This window comes from Theropithecus gelada, chromosome 5 (assembly GCF_003255815.1).
Source record: "Theropithecus gelada isolate Dixy chromosome 5, Tgel_1.0, whole genome shotgun sequence".
Classification (NCBI taxonomy): domain Eukaryota; kingdom Metazoa; phylum Chordata; class Mammalia; order Primates; family Cercopithecidae; genus Theropithecus; species Theropithecus gelada.
The window spans coordinates 111,015,169-111,039,966 of NC_037672.1; the positions used below are offsets into that span (position 1 = coordinate 111,015,169).

The 24,798-nt window shown below is 34.8% G+C and overlaps 1 protein-coding gene across 30 annotated transcripts in view; it reads right to left on the reverse strand.

Annotated features, from left to right (window-relative positions):
• CAMK2D (calcium/calmodulin dependent protein kinase II delta) overlaps positions 1-24,798 on the reverse strand; it is a 305,686-nt gene that overhangs the window by 31,062 nt on the left and 249,826 nt on the right. For 8 of the 30 annotated variants that reach the window (XM_025384885.1, XM_025384874.1, XM_025384873.1 and 5 more), the window contains 3 exons: positions 21,341-21,378; positions 14,293-14,334; positions 11,820-11,868 (listed from right to left, as the gene is read on the reverse strand). In XM_025384885.1, coding sequence (XP_025240670.1) covers positions 11,820-11,868; positions 14,293-14,334; positions 21,341-21,378 — 129 coding nt within the window. Of the gene's footprint in view, positions 1-11,819; positions 11,869-14,292; positions 14,335-16,661; positions 16,722-19,934; positions 19,968-21,340; positions 21,379-24,798 lie in introns of all 30 variants that reach the window. The other 22 variants (XM_025384863.1, XM_025384855.1, XM_025384862.1 and 19 more) reach the window with 8 other exon arrangements.

Consider the following 24,798-nt stretch of genomic DNA (forward strand, 5'->3'; position numbering starts at 1 on the left):
CTCACAGTAAAATAAATCATAGCAATCCAATACTTAAATCAGTCTTTTTGTACTAAACATGTTGCTCACTTTCATATGATGGATTGGCAAATTCTGCTCAACAACATTGGCCAAGGGAAAAATGTTACACTATTCCATTTTAAAAGAAGATGGACTACCTAATTCACTGAGTTTCAAAGGCAAGATATTTTATCCATTCATGTACTCTGGAAGAAACTTTATTTAACATATAATAAAATTTTAATGCAAAAAAAAAAGGCATTCACTGGGGAAATACACTAGCAGACATAATTTCATTGAAGAGGATACTATAAGTCTAAAAACTCCCTTAGGGAAATGTTAAGCCTTTTTAGCCTCAGTTTATTTTACTACATTCAGCACATAGAAGGTGCTCAGTCTTTTCTTCTTTTTTTTAAATGAATGAATCCAAGTATTTCAAATAGAGGTCTCTTAGTTAGACATTACCTATGTTACATGCATCTGAAGCATTCTGTGTTTGTTCACATATGACAGCAGCTATATCCTTGTGCTTCTTTCTTTTTCTTTTTTTTTTTTTTGATACAGAGTTTTGCTCTTGTAGCCCAAGCTGTAGTGCAGTGGCACAATCTCGGCTCACTTCAACCTCTGTCTCCTGGGTTCAAGCGATTCTCTTGCCTCAGCCTCCCGAGTAGCTGGGATTACAAGCATGCGCCACCATGCCTGGCTAATTTTTGTATTTTTAGTAGAGACAGGGTTTCACCACGTTGGCCAGGTTGGTCTTGAACTCCGGACCTTAGGTGATCCGCCCGCCTCGGCCTCCCAAAGTGCTGGGATTACAGGCGTGAGCCACCGTGCCTGGCCATATTTATTTTTTTAATGCACATATTATTTCTTGTTTTAGCCATTGCACTCCAGCCTGGATGACAGAGAGAGACCTTGTCTCTAAAAAATAAAAAAATCAGAAAACAGTAAAAGGTCAAAACCAAAAGCAGAAATACATAAGGGAACTAATGTGGAAGGTGAAAATAAAATTCCCAATTTTTATTCAAATGAAAAAGGGGGGCATCTATGAGAATGTCTGTTTCCACATAAGCAATAATTGGTTAAGTCAAGTAATCAGTCACTTTATGGATATTTTACTAAGAATCTGAATTTTGTGTTAGTTAGGGAAGATACTGAGAGACTCATGAAATCTGTAGGGCATTCTGAAACAAATAATTTAATTATAGACTTGTTTAAAATTACACATTTTACTCAAAAAGCCTTTCCCTAAATACCCATTCTATCCAGACTTCCCTTTCTTACCCACTCCCATCCTGGGTCCTGGTTCCATTGTGATATTCACAAGCCTCATCCCTTCTACCCAGCCATGGAATTTAGTAACCCAGTGTCTAATTTCTAAAGAGCAATTTACAGTCCTTTTCCCACTTCTCTTAGATGACTAGTCCAGGAATATCTCTGTCTTTAAAATATCTCTGTCTCTCTCTAACAATGAGTCTAGATCCCTAATTCCTGTCAAAGTGCTTGGTCTTCTCTGAAAAGAGGCCATTAGGGCTAGTATGATTCCAGATCTATGCTTATAGCTACATAGTTGCAATGTCCTCAGTCCCTTCTTTATTGTATTTCTTGATTTTACAAGCTTGCTGTACAGAGTAAATGAGATTTTAAAAAAAAAAAGCCCTAAAACATAGTGGTAAAGTGTTTTACAAATACAGTGGTACAGCATTTTATATATAAATGCAAGACACCAATTGGTTCTATTCAGTAGAATTAACTTCACAAAAACTGACAAACAACATGCTGTTACCAATCAAGTCAACACATTCCTTTATAGCCTTACAGCTAAACTGTTTAAGTAGCAATGGTTTTAAGGTTCTTTGGGGGCTCTTTACAAAAGATAAGCTATTATCCTGAATTACGTTTCATCTTTTCCTCATTATTTAGTGCCTCACACCTGACCACAGGAGCAAAAGATGATTCCTGCAGATGTAAGATTAGACTGTGCTACCTAACTTGGAAGTCTTCATGTTTGATAGAAAACCTCCCTGGCAAGTGCCTTTGCCACTAACCTTTCTGGAATAGTTTTACATATTATTAAATGCATAGGATATAATATGGAGTAATGTGAGCGCTGAGGGATTCCATAAATCCCCAAGTGGTTCAGTGCAGTGGTTCAAAGCATGATCCCAGCTTCTGTTAAAGCACTTAGTGGTTATGAGATTTAACCTCTCTAAGCTTCAGATTGGTCTTTTGAAAGACTGAGTTAATAAGACCTACTTAACAGATGGAGTTTTTATCAGGACAATGTAAGGTAAAGTCTTTAGCTACTCTGTGATCATTTTTATCCCAAGGGTAAGTCTTTGGTAGAAACTATGAGCCTTGTTTATTAGCTATTTCTGCCCACTAAAATCTAACTTTCGTGAAAACTGAAATCCTATCTATGTTGTTGCCTCTGAATATCCAGTGCTTTTAACAGGGCTTGGCACCTAGTAGTCCCTCACTAAATATTTGCTGAAAGAGTAACTTACTAAATAAATGTAAAAATGAACAGCAAATTTCTTCATTCCTACTTATCCTTTATCATTAGCCTACCAACTTGATCTAGACTCATTCATCCTAAAACATAAACAAAACAAAACTCAACCCTCCCTTGACCATGTATCTCCCTTTAGACATAGTCTTAAAACTGGTCTTACCATCTTTGGTCTTACAGCCTGCAAATGCATATGCCACAGAATCACCAGAGTGTTCTACCTATGGACATCTTACCACATCTTTCCTCTGCTTAAAACTTCCTGATATTCCTCAGGTGCTTGGTACATTATCTTGCAGAATCATCCTTGTCTGTGAGGTATGCCTCTCATCTCTTAATATTAGGTCAGCTCAAGCTCCTTCATATGGCTCAATGCTCCAATAACTAGCACCTTCCCTCCTCTCAAGCTTGATCTGCTACCACTCTCCAACTTGCATTTCACTCTTCAGTAATATCCTGACTGCCTGCAATACCTCAGACATACCATGCTTTGTTTCTGTGCCTTCTATTGGGAATGTTTCTCCTCTTGCACCTTCTTCACCTGGTTAATAGTACCTTCCCCTTTAAAGCTAAGTTCAGGAGTTATATCTTTGAGGAGTCCTTTCAGAATGATCATTGGTGAAGAGATATGAAAAGTGAATGAACTCTCTCAGGTTAGACCAGCTTTCTGTAAACTCAATTTTCAGAAGAAAGTCACAAAAAAGAGATTAAGTAGTTCCTCCTTTGATTTTTTTTTTGTTTTTAAGAGACAGAGTCTAGCTCTGTCATCCAGGCTGGACGGAGTGCAGTAGTGTAGTCATAGTTCGCTGTGGTACTGAATTCCTGGCCTCCTCTTGCCTCAGCCTCTCGAGTATACAGGTGTGTGCCACCATGCCTAACTAATTTTTATAAATTCTTTTTTTTGTAGAGATGGGGTCTTGTTATATTGCTGAGGCTGGTCTCAAACTCCTGGCCTCAAAAGATCCTCTGGCTTCAGCATCCCAAAAATGTTGGGATTACAGGTATGAGTCGCTGTGCTCGGGTGATTATAATCTTTTCTTACCTCAGAACTATTAAGAAAACTTAATATTTCAGTTTTAATATATTACAGAACTTTGGAAAGGAAAACTCACAGCAAAGATACAGACAGAAAATGTGTGCCATTACACCTATCCAATACATCGATTGCATTATTACCTTATGGCCAAAAATACCTCCAAGTACAATAATATTAAGCCTGAATCCTTGACATGTTTATGTTTTCCTTATACCCAATCTCTGTTTCCTAATGTTATACTTACATGATAGCCAATGCTGTTAAATTATTTTTTAATATAACAACAAAGCTTGGAAATGTTTAGGAAAGCAGCCTTGTTGAGTTTCCCTCCCTGGACCGAACACAACTATTGTAGTTTAGTCACTCTCCATTGATTTATGCTAGAATACAGTCCCCATAATCCACTCAGAATTAGCACAGTCCATTTGAAACTCTCTCAATCATTTGTGTCTTTGCCTGCAACATTATCTTGCAGAATCATCTTTCTTTTCTAAACCTTCTGTAGTCTAGTTAGAATACTATACATTACAGGTGTTCATAAAATATTTGTTGCACTAAATTGAAAAATGAAAATACCACTGTTTCAGATGTGAGAAATAAAAATTCTTTATTTCTACACAGGCTCTTTCATTAAGCTCCTCACTGAATAATGCCTTCTCTGCTTTTACTTGCTAATATCTTACTTTTTCATGTATCATATTAGCCTGAAATAAAATCACCTGTAACCTGGTGGAATATTAAAATTGCACAGGATTAAGATTAATTTCTTAAATATTTTAGACCTAATTCCTCCTGACCAAATCAAGGGCGTTATAGCAGAAATCCATAGCAGAAAATAAAATTAGCGCCACTCCACTTACTCACAAAAAGAATCATGATATAGACAAATAACTTCGCATAATTTATAGATATATTTAGTGGTATAAAATAATACAAACTCAGCAAAGGAGACATTATTTCACTCAAGCAATTATTTTATTCTAATAAATAATTTCAGAATTACATAAAATTCACAGTTAATGAAAACATAGCAAATAATTAGGATTTAACTTCTATACAGAAATGAATGAGCTCAAATATTAATTTAATTTTAGAAATTAAAGAAATTTTGTATGGAAACTTTAGAAACATAAAATTTGACCTCACAATAATTCTCACTGGAATGTGTTTAAAGTAGTAACTTTATAGTCCTATAGTGCTATTGATAACATTTTGGATATTCAGGTTAGTGAACATCATTTTTTCCCAATTTTAGTAAGATTTCCTAAAACTGCAGCAACGTAGTTTCTTTCAACTTTGAGTTAAATGTCTTTCTATGACTGCTTGAATAGTTTATATTATTAACATCTAATTGTTTTATAATAATATGTATTATCTTAGAATGTATCATTTTATATATTTTTTAAAATAGAAGAGATCTTACAGCAATCTATTAATAGTATTGCATCACAGTAGCCTTAAAAGTCTGTATTATTGATTTTAATATCTAAATTCTGCTGTTATGAGGAAACCTGAGCCACAGGGAAGTTATGCAACTTGCTCAAAGCAAGTTAGATAAAGGTTAGAACTAGAAACAGTATAGATTTCAGATTCAAATCAGATACTTGCTGACATTTTATATTTTACATCACTTAAAAAAAGTGATAAAGCCATAATCTGAAAAGATAAAGAAGATAGAAGGAGTAATATTTTAAAATTTTACACAAACCTTAGATTTAGTAGCTTATTAAATAGGACAATTTTTATTAGGTAATGGGAAAAATAGATATATGAACAAAAATGAGGAAGTTTTACAATCAACATTTATGTAACTATATTATAAAGTAAATTATATTTGGATAACTATGAAATTTTTGATTACACCAAGTGTAAGTCTGATTACCTCTTATATTTTTAACTCCCACATAAAGTAATATCTACGAATAGTTAACCCATTTATGCTGGAGGTTGCAATTTTTTGAATTTTTGCATGAGTGGAAAATCAGACCTTGGTGATGACCTTGAGCAGTAGGAAATAAATAACTCCCACATGCTTTGCGTTCCGATAATGGAACAGTAGGTATAAGCTGGTAAATGTTAGATTTTTAAACTCTGAATTCTTAAAGTTAATTCTTAAGGTAAATTCAGAGTTTAAAAACTGATAGCTTAATCAAAGTTTAGAATCTGATGGAAGAAATCTTACAACATATACATGTCTTTAGAGTTTATGCAGTATTTTATAAAATAATGCTACATTATTTTTGCTGTGGATATTTCTAAAACTCTTACAGGGTTTCACAAACTCACAAGAAAAGCTATTTATAGAAATTTTGAGCAGATAAACTTTATTAATATAGAGTGAGCTGATGTTTTCCTTACGTTAAAATGAGAAGTTACATGTTTTTGTTTGTTGGTTCCATTTGTCTTGATTTTGGACCTTGTTTTCAAATGGGGTTGGCAACAGTCTGACCCTGTATTTTGTCAGCAGAGCTAAACAAGCTTGAGATTATCACTGAAAAACTTAGGATAACTTGACAGGAGGCCAAGAATAAAGAGAAAAATTGAGTATAGAGGTAAAATAGAAGAAATATACAAAAATAGAGACAATGAAACTGTGTTACATTCGTGGTGGCATAGAATAAATTTGCCATCAGTCCTATAAGTTACTAATTCTGATACAACACTTAGAAAATCAGCAGGGAGTATATGCAGACAGTAATTTTTCTAAATAAACTTGTTGTAAAATCAAATTTTGGATTAGAAACCTGAAAGAAGTTATTATACACTACAGTTTCCTCTAAGACACTTTTAACCTAATGGAATGACACAATTATCAAAAGTCCCTCAATAAAATACCGAAGATTTTCTTAATTTGCAGATTTTCTGGAAATGAGAAATGTATGCAAGACAAGTCCTAAAATACAAATTACATGTAGATACGAAGAAGATCAGTATAATGAGATCATCTGCCTTAGGAAATCCCACACAGAAAAGAAGGTTTTCATAGATCAAACAGAACTTAAGAATAGTTGAATCTGGGTAATCAGTCATCATACTATTCACTAATGTACGTATTTACAGAAGACACACACAGATAGCTCATTAATCAAGTGATTCTGTAAATTAGCTTAGACCACGATATCCAGGTGTCATCAAATACGAATCACCATTCAAGTAATAAGGATGCCAACAACTTTGTCCTTAATTGAGCCCTTTGCAAACATCCTCGTTACTACTACCTAGTAATCAGGAAAAGGAAAAAGGAATTCAAGCAGGATGAATTCTCCACACACAGTCTCATAGCCATAGATTCTGCTTGTTGTAAAGGGCTCCACTTTCCTAGATCTGTAAGAAGGATGAAACACAGCAAGAGATCCAAGCTCCTGGTGAATGGTGAGCTGAAGTGAGATACTGGAAACAGGATGGTGACAGAAATGACACAAAGACATACAGGAGCCCAACTTCAACAGGTGCTGCACAGGAATGCTGGGAAACAGCAGCAGAAGGACCATATGGACACGCACCCATTAGAAGGAAGTAGGTGACTCTGAACAACGGTGCTGGATGGGTTATGAGGCGGAGAGGCATTGTGGCTTACAGCGACAGGTTGTGCAAACTGTGGCTACAGCCACAAACCAAAGGGCAGTCTTCAAATGTATACAGTGTGGAAAGAACTCCTGCTACACATCACTGACTCTAGGCACACCCACATTCCTGGCGAAAAGTGCGGTTTGTACTGTCAACTGCTAATTAAGAGCTAATGATGACAGCTGTTTGATAACACCTTAAATTAATGGAAGTAACTGCTTTACTGGAAATGGATTAAAAATGGAAATGCCTATTTAAATAATTTTTGGCCTAAAGAATTGTGTATTTTGAAAACACTAGTTAGCTGTAAGGAGAAAACTTTTTTTCCTAGTATAGGATAGGCAGTTGTTACCACAGTGCTTCCATGATGGCAATTATGCTTTGCTAGGACTCCCATTCGCTTTTTTTTTTTTTTTGAGACGAAGTCTCGCTTGTCACCCAGGCTGGAGCACAGTGGCGCGATCTCGGCTCACTGCAAGCTCTGCCTCTTGGGTTCACGCCATTCTCCTGCCTCAGCCGCTCAAGTAGCTGGGACTACAGGTGCCCGCCACCACGTCCGGCTAATTGTTCGTATTTTTAGTAGAGATGGGGTTTTACTGTATTAGCCAGGATGGTCTCGATCTCCCGACCTTGTGATCCGCCTGCCTGGGCCTCCCAAAGTGCTGGGATTACAGGTGTGAGCCACTGCTACTGCCTTTTTTTTTTTTTTTTTTTAAAAGCAAAGTCTCACTCTGTTACCTAGGCTGGAGTGCAGTGGCACAATCCCGGCTCACTGCAATTCTCCACCCACCAGGTTCAAGTGATTCTCATGCCTCAGCCTCCCGAGTTGCTGGGATTACAGGTGCGTACCACCGTGCCCAGCTAATTTTTGTATTTTTAGTGGAGACAGGGTTTCACCATGTCGGTCAGGCTAGTCTTGGACTCCCGACCTCAAGGGATCCGCCTGCCTCAGCCTGCCAAAGTGCTGGGATTACAGGTGTGAGCCACCACTCCCAGACTCCCATTTGCTTTTAAACTATTAGTAACTCTCCATGACACTGAGTTTGCTGCTGAGTTTCCTCACATAGCATCAGAGATATTTGGTTTTAAACACAGAACAAAATTAGAAAGTTGCTCAAAAGGTCAACACTAGGGTGTTAACACATTGCCTTGGAGAAAGAAAACAATGAACTCTGGAAGCTTTTTAGAAAGAAGAGTTGTAAAACAATTCAAGTCCCTTAGGATGATTATGAGCTTGGGAAGAAAAATGTGGTTAGAGCTAAATGTTGAAGGTATTTAAGAAAAAGGAAATAAAATAACTTTTAGATTTTAAAAATATATTTATCTTGGGTCTCACTTTTTTCCTGGGTTTCACTGAGTTTTTTTTTTTTTGGATAAAACATGCATTTATGTTGGGTTTCACTAATTTTTCCTGATAGCTATTGTATTAAGTAAGATAAATGGGCCTACATTATAGCACAACAAGATTCATATAAAGGGTAGGAAGCAGCATTTTGACTCTGACACATTCAAATCTCTTGAACACGACTAGTTCACAAAGAGAAGCACGTGGAACTTAGGTAAACAGAAGGGATTCAATAAATATTTGCTGAATGAAGAAACAGCCTAGACACAATTCAAAAGTATTACACAGACTGGGGCCATGATTTCTCAATGGAAACTAGTAAGAAGAGCTGAAGAAAAATGGGCCTTTAAATCCTGGCTCTCTAAGGTGTTCCAGACTGAAGAACCATTAATCTCTGACTACTTTTGCTTTCTTTTATCTTTGAGAACAGCTGGCCTGTCTGCCTTTTCCCACTCAAAGAGGCCAGAAAGAAAAACTCTGTTGTTGGTTTACCTCATTTCTTCCTTTGACCAGGTCACCACAGTGTTTAATCCCCTCCTCCAGCAACTTCACGTTTCTTTACATTGGAGAGGACACAGAAGCTGTCCCTGCCGGTTAGTCCTTGGGGATGGGGCAGAATGTGCACTGCCTTGGCATGGGAGGCACGTGACATGCTATTCAAGGAATCATGTGCCATCATAAAACAACGTACGTCTAGGTGCTGGTGTTAGATGCACTATATCCGAGGCAGCCAGCAGCAATGGGTAGAGCATGTGCTCGCATGCAGAAGTATGTATGGGGGCTTGCCTTTAAGAATATGTCAACAAGTGTGGTGTCTCACTTATAACCATGTTGTCTACAGGAAAGAGAAGGTTGAAAAGTATGTGTGTGGAAGACACACAATTTTGTAGATATGACATGGCTTTGTAGATAGGATATAGTTTTGGTCAGATTGTTTAACTGATAGTATTTGTGAGTTCTTGGATGTTAGTTATAAGATGTTAGATATGAGTAAATTTGGGTTTCAACAGAACTGGACAATAAACACATTCCCTACCAAGCTACTGAGAGCCACAGAGATTCTAAAGTAAAAATGAGACAGCATAATTATTCACTTATAGGGTCTTTCTTGAGGACCACGCACTGGTAAATGGAGAGATTCTCACACAAACAGATAATCAGCATAATAAATAATTTCAAATCATTTAAGACCATTTTATGTACCACTTGCCCCAGTAAAAATGATGGCGCCTAGGCAATCTTTCAAAGTGTCTTCTAGTCTTAAAGGTTTCTGATATCATTCAATATTAAAAGGGTTAGTCTACAAAAGGCTGTCTGGGTCTTATAGAGAACACAAAGCCATACCTAATGAGGTATGGCTATGACATTTTTGGCCAGATCTACACCAGTAAAATTAAGCAGAAACTTAAATAATGCATTTATTAAGGGAATAAACCAAAGCACTTTGGGTTAAACGAGCAACTGGACATTTCTTTTGATCTCAATATGCTGCTGAATTTCTCTAATACTTGTTGTTTATAGACTCAATGTATCTATAATACAAATACTATCTCAATTTATGAAATCCCAGAGGCAAGATGAAACCCATATCATTGTTATGATTTGAATTGGAGAACTGTTTTCTAAGAACTGACATTATTATTTCATTTTATTAAAAAGAAATTACAAACTACAAGGTAACACTGACAGGAACTCTGTTTATACATTAATATTTACATAGATTAATAACAATGATCCTGAACCAATACTTAGTACAGCTGAATGCCAAATTCAGGTGAGAAAGACCACTTAATAAAACTCTTCTCATGATCACGTGCAGATGAAGTGCATATAGTGAGGTGCTAGTATTCTCCTAATTTTATTTAGTTATTTAAAGATTCAGTTTCTCCAGTGGACAATGAACAAGTTTTCTTAGTCATGCTCAAGGGAAGAATGTAAAAATTCATATGAAACATTTAGCTTAGCTTAAAGAGCTAATGAATCCAAAACACAAAGATAATGCTTCCTGAATCACTGGGAAAGCTAAATGGCTTATCTATTTATTTGGCTAAAAAAAAAAAGATATTTCAATCTAATATGACTGGTATAAATGATTCATCAAACTACTTCAGTTCAAATTTTAGCTTAAGTGAAAGAGTGAGATGAATAGAGCTACTAAATAAAATTCTTGACACAGCTATCTACCTTTCCACTGTAAAAAATAATGACTGACTACCTCTAGCAGAGTTAGGTCAGTGTGCTTAGTTATATAAATAGAGAGTACACTTTAATAGCATCAGCTGTTCTATTCACACAAAAAGGAAAAAGTCAGCAGAGCTGACTGGCAAGTTGTGATCTACAGCCATTTTTATTCTCTAAATTGACCCCATGTCTCCTTGACCTGAGAATTTCCAAGTCCTTTATTCTAAAACATGAATACAACTTTTCAAGACTTTATCGTATTAATGCTACCTTTAGAATTAAAGCTTATGGTGATACTATTAGGTAAGTAATCTTTTCAGATGAGGTTTAATTAATTTATGGATCATTGCTCCCAATTTATATTTCATTTCCTTTAATATTTCTGTTTCAAATCCTACTGTTACCGCTGTTTGTCAGAATGTCTTCTAGATAACTGGTCTATAGAGATTGTAGTTATATACAATGAATTACAAAAACAACATAAAACTGCAAATGCAATTAATACAAAAGTAATACTTCTAAAATAGTGATGTGGCCAAAGGAGGTGACCTAACTGCAAATGTGTGTTCAGTATATGTGTGCAGGGGCACTGAGAAGATGTCTGTAGAAACACTACCAATGACTCATACACGTAGCTAAAAAAACCTTGGCAACCAAAGTGAATGGAGGTCAAGAATATCTTTGGAATGTACACAAAAAACTAGGATAAAAAGGCAGCCAAATAGAAAATTCTACTGATACTTACTTGAGATGACTAAAAGTTAAAAAGTTATTTTTATACTGTATCCTTGACTATAAATTGTTTTCCAGATAAGTTTTATGAATGTACCCAATGTGAATACATTTTATATTACTTTTTGACTGACAAATTTACAATTTGTTATGTTCCTATAACTAGCAACTCATTATCAGTTGTCATTACTGCAATGTGCTAGAATATGCTACATGTCTACAGTTCAAAATCTACAAAAGAATATGTGGGAAAAATGACAAAAGTAACATATTGTTGAAATAATTATGTACTTCTAAAAATATTTTTTTACTCATAAATAAAATATTTTTGTGTTTTAGGATAGGCCTACTTCCTAAACTTATTAGTTATTTGAAGCACTTTTTTTTTTCATGTATATATATATGAAGCTCTGAGTTAGGATTTTCCATTTCTGGTTAAATCATACCTTTCACATCTTCATCCTCAATTGTTGTATTTGAACTCTCAGTTGACTCCTGATGAGAAGAAAACACATTTTTAGGTTGCACGCAATGAATAGTTTGATTTCATCCTAAAAAATTGGCTAGTGACATACATATCATGCAAAATTCTTCAGCAGGCTGTGTGCATATGCTGACATGCAAATGGACAAACACATTAAGTGGTTTTTAACAGAAATAAAATGTCTGATGCTGCAAACATTTCAAACAGGGAGTACTCTGGTTGCCTAATCTCCGAAGCTGTATAAATCCAGGTGATTTGTAGAAGCAGCGGAAGTATGCAGTTAGCCTTAAAAACTGTGTAAGGATGTGTTTTGTGTTACAGTGCCCTATAAGGTTTGCTTTTTCTGTGTGTTTACAAGCAATTGAATATGTTAGCCGAATGAATTTGAAACTTAAAATAGAAAAAAATTTTATTCCCAATTAATTAACCAATAAGAGTACCTTCTTTGTGTCAGGCACTATGTTAAGGCCTGTATGCTTTACTCCTTTATAAGGAGAGAAAGCATTTCACTGCATCATTTGATGAAGAAGCTAAGGGGGTTAAGTTGAGATATGCTGAAAGTACTTTTCAGAAGAATTTTCATGTTTGTACTCAGCACAATGGAATTATAATGAATAATTTACTTTCAAGGACAATTAGACTTTTTTCATTCTTTTCAAAATTAGAAACTGGCTGTTATTGATAAGAAACCTACTTCCATAATAAAAGACAAAGTTCTTTCTTTGTAAAACTACAAATTAAGTGGAAGATTGTTAAGCACACTGAAAAATACACTATAACTGCCAGAATTAAGATATACTTCTTAAAATGGTATGATAAATGTGTTCATTAATAATGTATGAATAAAATATTTTCTAGCAAATACATTTTGCAATATTCATAAGAAAGACATAGTTTTCTACTTGGAATGATTTAAATGCTAGAGCCAAAAATAACTGGAAACAAACTTCCAGTCAATAGCTCAGTAATGGAAAACAGATTCTGGAAAATAATGTAAACACCAGCCAGTGTCATTTTAGAGATTCAGTATTCCAAAAGGTGATAAATTTATATAAATATTATATATAATATTTAAACCAAGGGAAAAACTAATTAAAGGTGTACCCAGAGTCTTCATACACACAAAACCAAAGAAAGGAATCTTCATGCATTTCTTAATGTGACCTAGTATTCAAATTTAAGCTGTAAATGAAGGTAAACCCATGCACTGTAAAATTAAACTAATTCATGTAAGCAAGAAATATCATGCAGTAACTCTTACAAATGATATAGCTAGAACTACTGAAGTGTCCATTCCAGCTGTTATGCTTGGCGTTTCATTGGCTAATGCTATTAAAAAAATTGTTTTCATATGTGATGGTCCTGACTACCTCAAGGCTTTTCGGGACCTAGACCATTTGCAGTGTCATGACTATAAAATAAATCTCATATTAAAGAACATAACACTTCATGTTTTTTACTTAATGGTTTTAATATTGATCAACTACATGTTAAACTAGAGAGGAAATGTGTTTTCTAAGTCTTAAGATAAAATGTGCTTTCTAAGTCTTAAACATCATTGATAAGAGCATGGAGAAGATGTATGACTATATCTAGTATTTGAGAAAAGTTTAGTATTTTTTTTCTTCCCTTAGAGATATAATAATGTATGAAAAGTAATAAATCGGACACATGGAATAAATTCAGAAAAGGTCTTTCATCCTATAGACATATATGCTAGTGCTGTTATTTAGTTAACATGCTATACAAATAATTTATAATGTATAGGAAACAATTAGTCTTCTTTCAGGCTAAGTAGTTAAACCCCTGTTACTGGAATATGTATTACCCAACAACAGATATATTGCACAAAAAGTGAAACTCCCTGATTCTCCTCAAATTCATGCCAAATAACAACAACAATAACAACAACAACATCATCACCACCAACAGGGAATTAAGAAACAAACAATAAAAACAAAAACAACCCCACTCTGACAACAGAATAGAATAAAACTCAAAAGTAACACTAAAGTAAAAAAAAAAAAACCTATGAAGTCAAGTTGATATTTTTGAAGACAATGGAATGATATTGCCAGAAATTCTAAAATACCATGCACAATATATTTACAGTACAAAGCACAAAGTCTTGGGGGAAAAAAGTGACCAGATGGAATTGCTTAAGACACACAGTCATCTTGACATAAAGATTTCATTCACGTTTAGCCTGACTTTTATTGACTCATGGGAACATTAGTTTCTCTTTCGAGATATCATTCATTTTTATTTGCAAGAAGTATGTCCACAGTTATAGACAAATTAGGCCCAAAAGGAAGTGTGGTAGAAAATGGTTAGAATTTTCTTTCCTATTTTTAGATAATGAATTAATTTTTTTGAATATTTGATGAGATGTATAGTCTTGTTAAAGCAAGATGATGTTGATTCTTTCTGAATACCTTGTTTCCATCAGGGTTGTGGATTACAGTAGTTTGGGGCTCCTGAGTGAGAACAAAATAGAGAAAGAAACAGTTCGCATTGGTAAGTACATTATTTCTAGTGTGAGGGACAGAGCAGAGTGAGCCAGCTGACAAAATGAAATAGTCACAAGAGCTAAAGCGATGTTAACTGCTGTCAGAGTTGCAGCTGACAATATCTCTGATGAAAGATCTCCCTGGCGAGCCCATGAGATAGGAACCTCCCTACCCAGAAGCAGCATGCAAAAGACCTTATTCTTGATCAGCATTCAAACAAGGCTTTGATATTTAGAGACTTGAAGAGGCACTCACTGTTTCACCTAATCCTATGCTTTCCTTTCTTCTTTAATGAGTGGCCTGTGAATGTCTGTCCCATAGAGAACTGCCAAGGACACTGGAGGTAAAACTTCGAGATGATTTCAAATTCTTGGAGAAGATATTTTTCAGTTATATTGGTTTGAAACTTGATTATGGCATCATTAATATAATTAACACACAACTGAATACCCTTGTAAAATCTAGAACCATTGGACAACACTTAAAAAAAGACTATACTAAAGAATCCATTTCAAAAGTCCATACAAAATTTTAAGGAACATTTTAAAAGTTTACCTAAAGGGTTCTAGAACTAATCATATAATCACTATAATTTGAGGCATATTGCTATTAAATCCTATGTTAATTCGTATCTAAAAAAAACCTTCCACTTTATGGACTACAGATGCGGGATATTTGGCTGTAAAGTTATGCTTTTTTATGAAGAAATTATTGGTTTTTCTATTGTTTTCTGTCAGAAAGCAAAGAAATATTCCCAAGTGGAGAATAACACTCAAATAACTGGTTTAAAAAAAAGATGCAATATGCATACACCAGTGACATGCCTGGCACCTTCTTTATGTGGTATCTTGGCAATGGGGAGGTACTGCAACCCTCTGGGAGTTCTCAACCATGGGCACTCTCCCACCATTATAGTTTACACTGCTGCAATATTGAGAGAGAACATATGCACTGCTTCCATTCTCCCTTTCCTTTGGCTACAGCTGTGATCAACATTGTCTGTTACTAGTAGATAACCTGCTATCTTGATGTGTCCTTCTTTTTTTTTTTTTTTTTTTTTGAGACAGAGTCTCGCTCTGTCGCCCAGGCTGGAGTGCAGTGGCGCGATCTCAGCTCACTGCAACCTCCGCCTCCCAGGTTCACACCATTCTCCTGCTTCAGCCTCCTGACTAGCTGGGACTACAGGCACCCGCCACCACACCCGGCTAATTTTTTTTGTATTTTTAATAGAGACAGGGTTTCACCGTGGTCTCGATCTCCTGACCTTGTGATCCACCCACCTCGGCCTCCCAAAGTTCTGGGATTACAGGCGTGAGCCACTGCGCCCAGCCTGATGTGCCCTTCTTTTAAATGTTTTTAAATGGAGCCTCATAGTTAACTCAAGTGAAATGATTCCCTAACATTGTAAAATTTATTTAAAATAAGAGCATGAGAACAGTAAATAATTGAAAAAAAATTCTGAAAATCATAAATCAAAATATGAAATAGTTTAGGGAAAACGTTATGGAACTCACAGAGCACTGAATGACGGTATTCAAATTCTGAATTTTAACATAATACCATCTCAAAGTGTTAGACTAATTTAGTTGTTAATTGTGTGGATTTGATTGAGATAGACATAACTGGTTTCCACTGATAATTCAAAGCTCTATTCTTTGCAATTTCATTCTTTGGATTAAAGTGAAACAGTGACAATTTAATTTCAAACACAATAAACAAAAAGCTCTAAATTATCCAGTGCCTCTTTATCTCAGAAAGTGAAGTCTTACAAAGCCCTGTTGTGTTTTAATAAGAGGGAAACAAGAACTCTGAATAAGGTCTACTTTTATGTTGTCTAGCAACAATCCCATTAGCTCTCCTTGATGTCAGCATTTGCATCATGAAAAGAAGAAACCATTGTTTGCATAATCTAGAACTATCATCATCAGAAGAGCTAAGAGCAACCAAAGCGCTGTATTTTGAATGCAGCATGCAATAATTCCAACTACAGAGACCACAGCTATCAGTACAATGTTCAACAATGAAATGAGATAATCTCATGTTAGAACACACTGCTTGACAACTAACTTAACCAAAAAAACTCAAAAAAAAAAAAAAACTTTGTCATATCGTAGAAAGCAAAAAAAAAAAAAAAAAACCAAAAAAAAAACAAAACCCAACATCCAACGAAATAAAATATTTATATATATGGTATTTATATAGTGAAAGCAAATGAGAGAAATCACAAAAAAAAAAAAAAAAGAAAAAGAAAAGGTAAAGAACTTAAGAAGGGTTACAAAAGAGTCCAGGTATACCAGCGCCGGGGTAGGAATATTTTCTTTGGGGCTGGTTACCACGTTGGCTTTGTTGTTTATCTGTGGGTACGCAGAAAATAGAAACAGAGATGCCTTAAACCCCTTGGTAGCCAATATCTCTAGACGCAGCATGTCTACATGGAGATGTAGACATGAAGATAAAGAGCCACTGAAGATGAACGTGAAAGACATGGTGACGACTGACAGGAATGATGATCGCTAGTCTCCGATGGTCACACACAGGCTGGACCATGTTCGTGACGGTGCAATGAGAAAACAGACGTGTCTGCTGTTGCTATGCCACCTTAGCAAACAAAGAACTGCTTCAATGGAGCTCCAATCAGGATTCAGAGTATGAAATGAATATAACCATTCTCATACTCTTCAAGTGGATTCTGTTTCCAAGCTTCCAATTGTTCACTGTTATAAATACATTTCTTTCTTCCCCCATTTTATTCTTGAGCCTGAAGTCACATATAGATGATCTTTCTCTGGGGATCCATCATTACTTTGCTTAGGAGCAATTAAATTATCCAATGAAAATTTAGGTCTTTGATAAAATGCTGTCACAATAGCTTTTAAAAATGATAAGTGTAGATCTCCTTTAAAAATTACATCTTCAATTATTAGTGGGGAAATCAAACTTTTTATGTTGAATGTAAAAGGACTTTAATTTTTACAGTTGTGTAAGAGGAAAATACTACATTTTCTGTCACAGTGCTACTGCTATCACTGCAGAATATATTTGGTAATATCATTCCCTTGCTTTAACATAACTGGATTTGACTTTAAAGAATATATCATTACCACTGTGGAAGCTGTGTGGTAAAAGCAACTCAGAGGATCAATAAGTGCTCTAACGGTTCACAGAGAAGACTCTTTGTAGACAGTGGCAACCAGAAACTACAACTGAGTTGGGGCACCAAGAATCAAAGACTAAAAAGTAATAATCAACATTCTTTTAAACTCATGCGTGACAACTTACGTTATGGTTCTCAAACAAAAATGTAAGGTAACATTCATTTTCTTACACTATAGTATCTAGGTATTTTATTTATTATTTTCTAAAGGAGTATATCTCCACTATTTTAATATAAATATATAAAAGGATGTAAAGAGAAACATTTAGTATATAAAATAAGTGAGTATCAAATGAGCATTTACAAGTGGTGACACCAGTTTAATTGTTTGGGTTTTCTGGGAAGTCTATACCTGATAACTATATATCCTGTCAAAACTAGTATTGAGAGGAAGATAGAAAGTATCATAAATTAATTTAAATATGTAATATTTTTCCTTCCTTTTCATTTCCATTTGTGTGATTACTGGTATCGTTATTTTTACAGTAAGCTGTGACACTGTGCTGTTTGACCTGCAGGAAAGGATAGAAAACTTCTAAAATTTCCTTTACTGGAAAATTCTATAAATGTTGTCATCAATCTATATTTTGCAGAGAGGTAAAACCTTTTTTCCCTTTAAATCAAAGTGCACAGAATTTAACATGATATTGTGCAAGAGCCAAAGAGATAAGAGGTAAAAAGTCTATTAAAGAGGGATCAAAATTCAGTATTTATGTTAGTATAGGGTACGTGAGAAAAGAGGAGGGATGCACACACAAATAAATTCCTATTAGGGAAACGTGCTAGGCAAAAGATAGTTGGCTTCCTGTCAAATGAACAGGGGCACTTATGGTTAAAGCACCATATGTATTTAATATGCTATATTTAGTTTATATCAGTGAATGCAAATGAAAGAAATATTCTGAGATACTTTATGTCTATTTTGAGATATGATACTTGATTTTTTTCTAGGATATGGTTGCCATGAATTGCTTTATTTTAGTGAAAATGTCCCACTTGCACACCTATGCATACAAACTTATCTGTACAAGTGCACATGTTCCCTCCTCCCACACACACACACCTACACACATTCACATACAGATACACAGCATACACACACCATCATCTCTTCCAGATGAAGGCCATTCTGTCTGGGTGAGCCATTCTTTATTGTTAGGTATGGGAAACATGAGTTAAATGAATATGTGCCTCAACCACACTTTCAGTCATGTTTAATGTGCAGTTAAAGCTTTTTTGTTAATGTAAAGATTAACTAAATGATTTTTTTTCTGTGAAAAATCTTTTGGAGGTATTTATAAGATTAATTTATTGAAAACTAATAGGAGAATTTCTAAGTAAAAGGCAAGAAGACATTCTTTTCAAAGAGTCAAATATAAAGCATGGGTTCAACCACAAATGTCTTTTTTTTTTTTTTTTTTGAGACAGAGTTTTGCTCTTGTTGCCCAGGCTGGAGTGCAATGGTGCAATCTCGGCTCACTGAAACCTCTGCCTTCTGGGTTCAAGAGATTCTCCTGCCTCAGCCTCCCAAGTAGTTGGGATTACAGGTATGGCCACCATGCCCGGCTAATTTCTGTGTGTGTGTGTGTGTTTTGTTTTTTTTTTTTTTTTTAGTAGAGATGGGGTTTTACCATGTTGGCCAGGCTGGTCTTGAACTCCTGACTTCAGGCAATCCACCTGCCTCAACCTCTCAAAGTACTGGGATTACAGGTGTGAGACACCACTTCTGGCCCATAGGTGTCTTTTAAACATAACATACAAGAACTCTGGCACTTTTGTGTGATATAATTATTTTATGTTAATAGAAGCAGGGTGTTTTTTTAAAAAATCATGAATCAAATAATCAAATCAGATAATTGTATGATGCACTGAATTACTCTTATGAGGCACGGGCAAGATATTCCTATTTCTCAGGTGTTAAATTTATTGTTTTGAGGTTAATAAACATTTCCTGTAAAGGTACTTAACTAGGATTGGTACATCGTAAGATCACTTTCATACCTTTATAAACTCCATGGTGAATGTTTTATGGTGTCGTATAAATCACTCCTATTTTAGCAACCATGAAGAACATTTAAAAAATAATCACATAGGTTTTTTTTGTTTGTTTGTTTTTACTTATCACTATACAGACATTCATTCTGTCATGGTCTTTTTATTTTCAAAGAGAAAATTGGACTTTGTTTTTGTAAAAGAGCAAACCTGTTAATATAACTATTTACATGTTTAACAAATTCAATTTCAGAGAAAAACAATATAATATGTAAGAGGAGTACCGTGTTTTGATAGTTGATTAACACTGACCTGTAATGGTCCTACACCCTCACCACTTACACTATCTTAGGTAAATAAGACTTTTATTCCTAAGTGTGAATTTCACAGGAGGAGAAATCTGGCAGATAGAGATCCTCACCATCATCTGAACACTCGAACTGGACTTCCTTTTCTGAATTGACCAGTCAAAGAGAAAGGAAAAGAAAAAAAATATGACCGGTTGAATTTAGAGTATCAAAGCATGGAGTATAGAATAATTTTGTTTTTAAAGAGGAGCTATAAGTTGAATGGAAGAAAAAAGTTCTGGAAATGTTTTCTACGTAAGGATAGTAATGAAAATAAATATCTCAATAGGATCTGTGAGCTCTCCATCACTGAATGGTACAGGAAAGCCCAGGAGAAGAAAATATTTGGAAAATGTAAGATACCACATTTCTACTATTGTAACATTGGGAAAAAGGCAGTCATCAACTATCATTCTTAAAATCTAAATGGAATAAACTAATCAGAATGAAGACAAAATTGCAGGCTGAAGAAAGCAATTGGCAAATGGAAATGGCATCCTAAAGGAAATCACAAACGCATAGTTATCAGTGCTCCGAAAATTTCCAAGTTGCACACAGACAGGTGGCAAAGAAATGACTGAGCATGAACATTTAAAGTGACAAATGATTTTCTATGTTATGTTTTCAATATGAACTGACCACCTGACTTTGGGTCAAATTCAAATGTTAGAAAATTAATTAATTCCCAAGAACGCTGAAGTGTTGATGAAGAATGTATGCATCTGTCCTTGGAAGAGAAAGAAAAGGATTAAAGAAATAAAACATTTAGGTGGTACTCTGAAAAGATAACAAACATCATTATGCACATACAAGATTACATTCCAACAAGAGTAAATCCCCTTGAAACAATATACAATCAGTAGGAAAGAAACTGTATTATTTTGTTTAGAAAGCCAGAAAGTAAAAATATCCTGCTGTTATTTTTCTTGCAAGATTTTTCTAATATTTGTTCAGATCATTCATCTTGAATATATCTCAACACCTTATCATAGAAACACAGGAATAATTAAGACCTTTATAAAAACTGCCCAAATAGATTAACTTAGACATTTGACATTCTATTTTCCATACCCAAATGTGAGTATTTTTCAGGCTATATACTTAAGTGGCTTTCACGTATGCAGCATAATTATTTGGAAAAGCATTTGGTTTTTGCAGACTTTTAGGTCACCATGGTAGTTTGGAACTGTAGTAAATCAGAGAAGATTAAGACATTTAATTTCTATAGGAACTCTATATTGCATAACAATATTATTTTTTCATGACTATTTCATATATAATCCAATAGAAGAAATACAGTTTTTCTTGGTATAAATGTTAGTCATCTTTGTATATTAAATCATTTCATATTTCAACCGGCAACCTTTATCAGAAACAATAAAAAATAGAACTTGCAAAGACTTAGGAATTATATTTAACATTTAAAGATTATCCAGCTTCTGAAAATCAGAAATGGATTAGGGGCATCTGTTTAACTTACCTTTACTCCATCTGGTTTCTTCAACAAACTCTTGGCTGCTGTAAAATGAGAGTAAAATCAGTTTAGTGAGTTATCCATAGAAACCCACAGCCAGGCAACAAAGCAGTCAGGTTACTGTCTCCTTCTACCACCTTTGCTGAGTTATGGCCAACATATGGCAAGTTATCAAAGTCACACTGATGAGCGCGAGCTTACAGGACACTGAAATACAGTATCACTTTTCTTGGTTTGCCACAGCAAATTTAGAACTAAAGAGTAGTTCATTGCATATAATTGAATACTTTGACAGTTGTGTTTATTGGACTTTATTTCACTGTTGGTTGCGAAAAGGATACTGGAACTTTAACTGGACTATCCTTTTGTAATCCAGAAAGTTGAATTCAGTCTTTGGACACCAGCTGACAGATAGTATTACATGTTCATTCACACCACATATGGTGACCATGTCAGTTCTGCCATTTAAGCCCCTCTTTCTAGAGGTTGAAAACTCATTTGTAAAATTTGCTCTGGCTAAATAACATCTTCATTATATTCTTGAAGTCAGACAATTTGGTTTTACAAAAAATATTACTATTTAAATAAAATGGCATATTATTGGCCTAGAGCAAATTTTTAAAATGTTTAGCATATGAGCTTTAAAAAAATGGCACTATGTATTCTTTTATACACTAAAATCAGAATACAAAGGCTTCATGAACAAAAGCCTTTACAATGAAAAAGTAAAAATCATAAAACTTGAGACAACATAAAAACAGAATAAAATCTTCAACTAAATCAGAGAAATCTTAAAGCATATGGTCTTATATGCAACTTCATTTTTCTTGGCAGGGAGCTTTTAACATTCCTTCTGTTACTAAACTTCTTGAGTATACTAAAAGGTGAAGTCATCCTTTCAAAAAAATCTACTAAGGAACGTGTATATACACAGTGAACAGATAATATAACTGTCAATGACAATTAGTACACCAAGTGTAGAACATTCACAAATATGCAGAACACCATACATACTTATGCTTTCATTTAATATTAATTACATATACTTATTTAAGTATATCAGAATAGAGCTTGACTTTGAAAGTGTAAATACCTAGCTAGACTAGAACTGCATGAACATGTAATTTCCTGACATTCATTGATTTGGGGCATTATTTCAATATCATATTGGTATACTTTTAAATTTACTTAAAAGATACAAAAATGTTAATTTCATTAATCTTTAGCAACAAAGCTATTAATTTATTATTAATTGAGATTGTAAGAAAGAGTTGCCTTAGCTATTAAATTGTTTGCCTGGAGCTAAAAAGCAATATTAAATCAATCCTGTGGCAGTTAATAGGTTAGAAAGCAAACTCAGAATAATTGAAATTGCAATAGCAAGCAAAGAGAAGATGATGATTCAGGGTAAGCAGGGATTTGGCCTGGGAGATGCAGAAATGTCCCTTTTGGTTACTATTCACCTTACCTCACAAGAAATACATTCCACATAAAGGGAGAAAAGAAAAAATTAAAACAACTTTATAACCATATACTTATGGACAAATTACTTTAAAGAGCATGTTTGGCAATGAAATAGGATGAATAAAATACTCAAAACTAAAACGCAGTATTAAGTACAAGATGTAACTGGGTCTAATGTTATTCAGTTGATTTTGAAGTGATGGATAAAAAAAATTGCTTTTTCATGCTAAGACATTCAGAAACAATATAAAATTCACATATTAGTCATGAGGTTTTAGTTTACATGATGATGAAAAGGAAACTGTGAGGTAAACAAAAAGCTTCTATATATGGGTACATATGTGAATAAAGGCCCAATTTATGCCCAAGAGTGTATGTAACACTTTAACAAAATGTACAGTTTTAAATCTGAAGATTTTTTAAAGTTTGAGTTAGTTTGCCATTAAGAATTTATGCTATATAAATCATTCTACCTTTTAATGATTCACTAATTACTGGGCCACAGTGAAATTTATTTGAATATCATATATATGAATTAATATTTAATGAGATGGCATTGAACTCACCCATACAAATGTCAACTATATTAATCAACTGTTTATGAAACAGGTAACTTGACAAAGGCAGCAACAAGGTATTATTACACTAAACGAATTGGACAAAATACATATGACTGGCCAACACGGTCCCTCAATTCGTAGCATTATTCATTGTACTACTATTGTTGTTATTGTTTAACAGCCTTTGGAAGGCCTCTTATGGTTTCCCATTATTTGTAACGAAATGCAAAGGTGGGGGGAAAGGTGACCACTTAATACAGTTGTAAGTAATAACTAGAAATTGGTTGAAGAGCATTTAATAATGATATGATGGATTATTACCTGATAACACTATAACACCCAGGCTAAGTATGTAGCAGAAAATAAAACAAAGAATTGAAAAAATAGCTGGATGGTTTGATTTGCAGATCACTGTTATGTAAACGGTCTCCAAACTAAACTGGTAGTATTTTTGGCTGACAAGTGTTCTAAGTCTAAAGGGCCAAAGGTTACCAAGTGCAGCTTAATTGCTGCTCCAGTCCTTCCCCCAACATAAGACTGCTTAGCATTGAACAAGATTTGACTTTTGTGAACCTGGTCCTTTGAGATAATCTATCAAAGAAGGAGGATACAAAACTCAAGTAAGTTATTGGAGTAACATATACTTTATCTCCACCTTTAGAGAGTGACTCTTACAATAAAGAAATGGTTTGACTTCTTTTAGCCTATTATTTAACACACTTATTTTTTACCATGGAATCATTTTGAGAAACATTTATTATGCTCTGATAGTACTGAGTGCAAGGTGCTCTGTAAATTCTTGAGTTAGATACCTTTGACAGTTGTAATCATTCTTATAGTATGCCAAGAAAGTACTATACTTTTGAATGAACTTAGGTCTAAGAGAACTGGGTTCCTCAATAATGGTCTGTTTTTTTTTTTTTTTGAGATGGAGTCTCGCTCTGTTGCCAGGCTGGATTGCAGTGGCGTGATCCCTGCTCACTACAACCTCCGCCTCCCAGGTTCAAGCAATTCTCCTGCCTCAGCCTCCTGAGCAGCTGGGACTACAGGGACACACCACTACACCCAGCTAATTTTTGTATTTTTAGTAGAGACAGGGTTTCACCATATTGGCCAGGATGATCTCGAACTCTTGACCTTGTGATCCACCTGCCTCGGCCTCCCAAAGTGCTGGGATTACAGGCATGAGCCACCACACCTGGCCAATAATGGTCTTCTTTTAAAAATCTTGCATACTAGGATTCCCTATGAAAATGAGACCAAAAATAACTTATTCATAGTTATTACTTTATGAAATATCAATAATATTTTCTAAGTTTGAAATGCTGAGATTGTAAATGAGGGAGTATTTATTTCCACAACTCGTATGCATCCCAGCATTTGACAGATGAGGCTAGTCCTGCACCAGCACTGACTGGTGACCAGAGCTGCCAGAAGCAC